Source organism: Cydia fagiglandana, chromosome 11 (genome assembly GCF_963556715.1).
Source record: "Cydia fagiglandana chromosome 11, ilCydFagi1.1, whole genome shotgun sequence".
Lineage (NCBI taxonomy): Eukaryota > Metazoa > Arthropoda > Insecta > Lepidoptera > Tortricidae > Cydia > Cydia fagiglandana.
The window spans coordinates 7,431,442-7,439,423 of record NC_085942.1 but is presented as its reverse complement, the minus strand read 5'-3'; the positions used below and the strand labels follow the sequence as shown (position 1 = coordinate 7,439,423).

General features: G+C 34.7%; 2 protein-coding genes across 2 annotated transcripts in view; both read right to left on the bottom strand.

Annotated features, from left to right (window-relative positions):
- LOC134668824 (uncharacterized) overlaps window positions 1-7,982 on the bottom strand; it is a 197,160-nt gene that overhangs the window by 80,506 nt on the left and 108,672 nt on the right. The window lies entirely within an intron of this gene.
- LOC134668814 (CYFIP-related Rac1 interactor B) overlaps window positions 25-7,982 on the bottom strand; it is a 60,664-nt gene continuing 52,706 nt past the window's right edge. The window contains exon 4 of the mRNA XM_063526268.1: window positions 25-5,081. Coding sequence (XP_063382338.1) covers window positions 4,817-5,081 — 265 coding nt within the window. The 3' untranslated portion in view covers window positions 25-4,816. The remainder of the gene's footprint in view (window positions 5,082-7,982) is intronic.

The window sequence follows — 7,982 nt, the reverse complement described above, 5'->3', positions numbered from 1 at the left end:
ATTGTGTGGAAATAAAACTAAGTATTGTGAGAGTCTATTCATGTTTATTAATCATAACTTTGGTGTGTTTATTATACTACAAATAATGAGTACCTACTACGTATTATACAAATCGCAATAAACAAAATGTGACTTGAAACAATTAACAACAATCAAGATAAACTACGAATTGTATTATTAAATCCCTCTATGAAAAATTTGCTATAAAATTGTCTAGTTTTAACATTCAATATTACGGGTACATGGAACATGCAGCAAGCTATCTTGCAATTGTCAAATAACAACAGAATTTTAGGGACTTAAAAACCGACTTTGACAATCCTAATTTTCAATCAAATCAAATTTATCAACTACCTTATTTCAATCAAATTTTTCACTTCACTAGAGTTAATTTTTAGACTCAACATGGAGTATTCGTATTGGAATTATTCAAAATGGAATATTACTTTCGAAAACTTATTCGATTATAAAAATAGTTATAAAATTATGACTCTGGGCAGTGTAAATTTGGATTTCGTACCTTATTTTTATATCTATCGGTTACACGATCCAGCAATTCACGTTAATATGAGCAAAAGTAAATTTTATCAGCCCTAGTATATCGCATGCAACTTCCTCACATATAGGTCAGATCGGGTAAATGTGCCTCGTACAGACATAGAAATAAAGAGTAGAGGTTAGCTAGGCGCTTAAACCATGGCATTTTACGAGAAAGGTAGGGAAAGTTCGCCTATCAGTGGCAGTAGAACCTCCGCATAAGATGTTCTCTATTCAAGTGTCTTTAAGGCCGACCTGATCTTAAGTGAGAAGTGAAATCAGTGGCGGATTTGCCCTGAGTCAGTAAGCTAGGGCGGCAAATTGTGACAAAATAAAATCGCTGATGATAACAAGAAATAAGTCAAAATGATGGGTGCTGAGAAAGGGGCGGCTACAGGTTCTGGGGCCTAGGGCGGCAGACTGCAAATCCGCCACTGAGTGAAATGCTTGTGTATAAGCAGAAATACAATAAAATCTACTTTTACACAGCATTATATTTTATATCGATCAATTCCTAACAGTAAATGCAATTTAAAGTATCCACAAGATACATTCGACTCTGCAAGCAACAGTCACAAGTGTATTAATAAAGATTTACACATTCCAACAGAGATACATTAATCAAGGAGCAATAAAGATTGTGCTCACTGTGTGAAGAAAGTTTTATTACCTAATCAATTATGTTACTCAATAAATACGATAAGAATCCTTTGATATACTTGCTAACGTAGTCATATCAGTTCTATTTGACAATCTTGAGGCCAATTTACATTTTGAAGTCAAAATGATATCTAAATTATGTCATTTAGTTCACATACTTATCTAATTATATGTATTAGAGCGAGCGAGACGAATGGGCGAATGACACCAAAATTACATTTGATGACAATTGGCAATTTGGCGACATGTACGCTAGATGCAAGTCAAAGGATCCTTAACCTAAGTAAAATATCATAAAACTTTGTGCCAAGTGTTAAACCACTACAATTAAATTCGATAGTTTACCGTAAATTATGGTTTAATAAATTTTCAATGAGATCCTAGGAAGAAAGGTACGAGTAAACAATTTTTTTTATAAGGTAAACGTACTGGTTCTCGACGCGGTCCCAGTACATGTCATCTTGAAACTTAAGTCATTGTCAATAAAGTTGTCATCTATTGGGCATTCGCATGTCGAGCTCTAGTAAGTTTACCATACAGGACAGAAATTCACAACTCACGAAATGTGGCTTTGATTTGAGCATATAACAGCGGCTTTATATATTTCAAAACATGTATAATGTTTAAATTACTATAATAGAATTGAATGATAAACATAGTAAATATTCCTAATAATTATAAAAACTTGTAAACAAGTAGGACATATTACCTATGTTACGTTTTTTACATAATTATCAATGGTGAAACATATTATAAAAAATCCTTTTAAATTTACTATGATAGATAACATCAAGGCAGTGGTAGGTATATGCATAAATTTAACATTGTTAACATCTATATTAATTCAAGAAAGGCATTTCCCGACCATTATTATAATTAATCATATTTTGTTCAATTATCACGTTTTTTAACATGATTCAATATTAGTCGTTACTCATAATAATGCCATAAGATTAGTTTTTCACAATTACGTTTCAATCAGAAACGAACTATATTACGACTAATAAAAGTAGATATTAATAAGAACTTTTGTGTCAATAAATCTATAAAATGCCTTTGAATATTATGCGATAGGAATTGTCTTGTGAGAATTTACATTTCAGTCTTAAATACAATAAAAGTAATATTGGCTTTTATTAAATAATTTTAAAAGCGGTTGTATAAATGTGAAACGTTTTTATTATACTCGTAATAACAATAGGTCTAGGTTCACATAAATGGTTTTACTTGAAACTATCGGTTGAACGGTACTTAAATTCTGTGCTTAAAATAGTAATAAATATTGCACACCCGAATGTGGTAACGAATTGTAAAAGTAATTCCAAGGCATCATACAGTAAGATAAGTAGAGTAACGTAAATATAAATAATACTTGTTTCTTAATTATCTACATACTCTAATAAGGTAAATGTCCCAGCGACACTGCCCCATTGTCACATTCGATTTCGTAGGTGAGAAACTGGGCTTTAATTTAGTGTCAAACATTGGGACGTTTACCTTACTTCTTAATTTAAAGTTTTTAAAAGCTGATTTACAAGATTGCCTCTGATGCTATACATATTGTGACGGTACATTAACCTTGCATGTGCGGGGTAAGGGATATGATTTCTCGAGAACTAATTTCATAGGCGAATTTGCTTTTAAAGCGTTTGTGCTAACCTATGAAATTCTGTCTAACTTTTATGTACATGTCTCAAAAATATCGAGTTTTCGACGACGTCTATATCATTATCTATTTTGTAGTTTATTACGATTTACGGTTACATCCTTCCATCGAGGATATAGTTTGTAAAGAAGTGATTGCTTGTATAGGTGTATATCTTAAGATCCGTTCAAACAACGAATGCTGCTACAATACTATAAATGGTAAAAGGTTATTACAAAACGGTGTGGTTATAAAATATCCTATTCTTGCTTATTCTAACGCGGTTGGCTAGTGTAATCTACAATGCGCAATGCATAATTATTATTGGAAGATGGTAAAAATTCTCGGTTTCGAATAACTTAGTTTTACCTTCACTTCATGCAATATATTTAATAATATGCTGTCATTGAGGAACCATGGCAAAAATGCATTAACCACTTACTATTTAAACGATGACACATAATTTTACCCAAATTCATAACATTCAATTCTTCCTTTTTCAAAATTTCGGACTAAGTATTGCATTATACAGGATAATTCAGGAGACGTGAGCAGGATTAACACTGCGTATTTCGTAAATTATAAGCAACTGTTTCGTATCAGTATTAGTGAGGTTAACGTTAAATTTGTAGTCGTGTTGAAAAAATAGTAGTTTATGTGACTGCTACATAATGAGAGGCATTAAAATACGAGTGTGGGTTTAAGAAACGAACGTTAGTGAGTTTCTTAATAGGATCACACGAGTGTTTTAATGCCTAATTATGTACAGTTACATACACTACTTTATCTAAACACATACTTAAAACTAACTAAAAGATAAACTGTACGTCAAATGGCGGTGAATGGAAACTTTTTTCACGCATGTCACACATCCGTAGTTTTTTTAAATTCCTAGACAAAAGAATGAAGTCCCTATTCTCATGTCACTCGAGATCAAATGTCGTGCGGTTTATATTTAAAAAACATATTAAATTGACGTTTCGTATCGATAACTGTTTTAATATCTATGGATACTAGAATAGACACCTACTTGAGTTTTGACTGATGTTCCAAATTTAAACTCATAACCTACAAAGATCTATAACGTTATGAACATTAAAGTACAAAATTTTCCTACTACCACAGATAAGAAAGTTCTCATAGTAAAATTGGTTGTAATAAAGCTTGTCATTTCCTACGGTTTCTGAACGCATTATAGAGCACTAATGACATGTGTGTAGATAAAAGTTATTAATTTATTTACGACATGCATGGTCACCCTACAATTAGAATACTAAACTACCGATATTCTGTGTCAAATTGATTGTCATCACGGTCTGGTTACTTTTGAAAACTCGTATCTCACTCACGTTTGACAGTTTATTTTCTTCGTAATCATAATGCTGTCATTACGGTTAAAGAGGTTTTATGTTTATTAATTAGGTCTTGTAGGGTGACCATGATTGTAGAGAATTAAATTTGCCCTCGCCAAAAAGTTAAAAAATAGGAAAAAGTGTGGTTGTTTCACCTAAATACGACGGTGATCGATCAATTATCAGTTACTGAATGCGCAGGATTAGTCCTGCTCACGTCTCATGAATCACCCTGTATAAGAAAAATAAAATTATGTTGTATTTAATTTTGGATAGGTAAGGTCGCTATCATATGGGAATCTCAATAACCGACTTAAATTTCAAGAAAAAGGAGGTCTGATTCTGTATCATGTATGTCGTAATTTAGTGCAAAACTTGACAAGGTTCCCCAGACAGTGTTAGACCCTAAGCGTCCGTTCACACAGCTGTATTGTTATCAAGACCATTTTAGAGACTGTTTTGCAATTTTACAGTGGTCTTAGAATAGTTTTCTTGTCAATGACAGGAGTGTGTGAACGAGAAACGCAGCTAGACTACAGCAACGTAAATGCGCCGATGAGAAATCCCCTAATTTATTGTCGATTCATTCCCCACAGCAACATGCAAGGCTGGAAGGCTGACCTCACGCCGCTAGCAGCGTCTTGATATTCTTCGGCGTCGTCTGATGATTCAGGTGTTTGGTGGTATACCTGAGGGCGTTCAGCAGAGGCTCGGCCTTGGCCGGGGTCTGCTGTTGTAGGAACTTGACGCAGCCTTTGACGTCCACTGAGGAGGAGCGGCAGAAAGCGCCGGATGGATGGACCCAGTCGTAGAGGATGATTAGGCCTACCATGACGCGGAGTACTAGGAGCGACGTTTCTTCGCGGCTGAACTGAGCGACGAGTTTTCTGGAAACGAGAGAGAGTTTGTGTTAAATTAAAGGTGAGTAAAAAAAAGGGCAGATGGTAGAAACTTTCTTCAAAACCGGGATCTACGAATGCTTAAGGCTAAAATATTTAACTCGCAAAGTCTTTAGTTACTTACTTAGTAATTAGGAAAACGCTAAGACGTTTAGACGCAGACCGCTGACCTTTTACTACAACGGTACTTGCATTTTTCATACAACCATTCAAAGTTTTGAAACGGTCGATAGCGCCACGCTTCGCCGCAACTTTCCGTGTCGAGAACACACTTTACAGATAGATAACATCATCATCGAGAACACGCTTTAGGATAAGTTTGTTTTAAAATTGTGTAAACACTGGTGTAATAAACTGCTCCAGGCTGCGTTTACGCTATTCTGGAATTTACAGCACAATAAAACTATGTACTTATTACGGATTCAGGTCAGCGTATCCCGTACGTGAAGCAAGCGGAAGAATTGATAAGTTTGCTATGCAAAACACGTTCATTGGCCCTCAGTAAAAATACTTTTCAATCAAAGAAAATAATATACATACTTAATACACGGGTTTTAAGCAGACGTAGACACAAGTCATGTTATCGCTTAAAAATATAACTTTTCCAGAGAAAATAATATGGCTTTTATCTTAATTGTATATGGCTTGAAAGCGATAGTATCTAAAGTAAAGATTTTGAACGATAACAAGAACTGTCCAGGATGGTTCTGGTTCATTGGAGGCATTGGAGCTTTTTAGTACATACATACCTAATTGTAAATTCCTGCCTAACAAAGACTATGTGCTGAAGTCTAGTTGATCTACGGCACACTTTTCAAAATGATTTACAAAGGACCTATACAAGTTGTTCGCATAACTTTCAATGAGGTTCCGAACGGGCAACCATATACCTACCTAATGTATATTCAGGCATCAAATAAAGTAACGATTTTAATAAAGGAAGCGTACGTAATCTGATCGACGGTGTGACCCGTCAAGTACCACTGACTACTTATACTCAAACTCAATAGAGTAGACAGATGTTTATTGGTCGTTCCCTACAATTGAATTATAAGGAGAACCACGCAGAGCCTAATAATAGGATTAGAGGCCGTGACACAATTAAGATTTTCTTAATAACTGGGGCACTTTGTGAATGACTTGTTTAATTTGATATCCTAATAGAATTACAGGAAAATCTAAATATGAAATGCAAAGGAAAATACGAAAATAGATATTACCTAACGAAGGAAGGAATAGCCGTATGGTCACTGGTCAATATGGTTTTAACGGTAGTTATCATTTAACATAAAACATTTACATTGTATTTAAAGCAGTGAATCAAACTCGACTCAAGCGGTTTGCCTAGGATACTAATTGATAAAAAGTCTGTCTGCAGAAATCCAAACATACCTAAGTAGATATTTCAAAGTACCTATCGACTGTAAGTATATATCTACCTATTCATTGAAGACAGTTATGTTGTAGAGCTCATGTAAAACAAAGCCGTACCTAAAAGAAACCAAATGTCCCAAATGGCATCAGTCTTTGTATGCTAGTTCAGAATCATGTTCAGGACTATGTCAGTCAAGCATGCGCTAGTTGTTGGAAGTCTTATAAAGAGCTTCACAGATCTTGCAACAAATCGCATGCGATTTTTGATACATTCCCGACAAATTCAACGCAGATATGTACTTATCAAAAATCGCATGTGATTTGTTTCAAGGTGAGTGGAAGAGAACCAGACTTATATTAAATTATAGAATCTAGCACGAACCAGTCACCGAAACTATCAGCTAGCATTATTATTCACAGCATACGGCGCATTGTCACTTTCAATGGCTGGTGCCCCGTAAGGAAGCGGACAATCATGCGAGGGCGACGCGAAATGCGACAGGAGCGTTTGATATTTGATGATTGTCAAATTTATGGTGAGTTTCATTTAGTAATTTAATTAATTACATACGAGTAAGTCTTCATTTAGACGTTGGTATTCATAAACGTCTGTCAAATCTAACAAGCCTTTGATAATTGTTTGTTCCTCTCTATTCGCCATTTTGATATTTGGATTTTTGTAAAAAGTGATAAAATTAACAGGGGGCCGATTTTTGAAATTCGACCACTCGATTTCGTGTATTTCGTTATATGATATCTCCACTACTAGGCGTTTAAATTCTACTAATAGAATTGAAATCGAGTGGTCAATACCAATAGATTCCAAATTTCGATCGTTCGTATTTCAAAAATTAGCATTTCGCCGTTTTCCACCGATTTTCGAGTGACGAAATCGAGTGATCGAAATTCAAAAATCGGCCCCCAGGGGTCTGTTAAGTTTTATGAACAATGGGGTAACTAATAACTATACCTATAACATCAACCGCTTTATCTGTGCTGTGCGAGAAGATTCAAATATTCAAATAAATGATTTATCTATCTATCTATCTATCTAAGAGTAAGCAAAAGCCTTTTCTTTTTCTTTCCCGTTTGATCTATTTAATGCTTTTCCTAGTCCATTGTTCCTCTTCTCATCATGTTTGTCAAGGTATCAGAACCTAGAGCAGTCTTACTTTATTTTCTTTGCCCTTTACATTTCATAGCGTCAACAAAACTTCAGGGACTCTATAAAGGAGTTGAAATTTTTATAATGGAGTTTGGCGAGCTTATTTGAATAAAATAAATCTAAGCACGAATTCCAGACAGCGGCACTTGTTCAGAGCTATATAATAAACAGAAGAAAAGAAAACCTTTTCAGACACAAAGGACTTCAGTTGGAATCGGAACAAAACAAGAACTAAATACCTACTTATAGTATAGTTGGTAGATAGAGCTCATAGTCCTAAACGGTCAGCTTAAAAGATTTCATCTATAAGTTGTATCGTGTCTTTGATATGATATGCACTATAAACACAT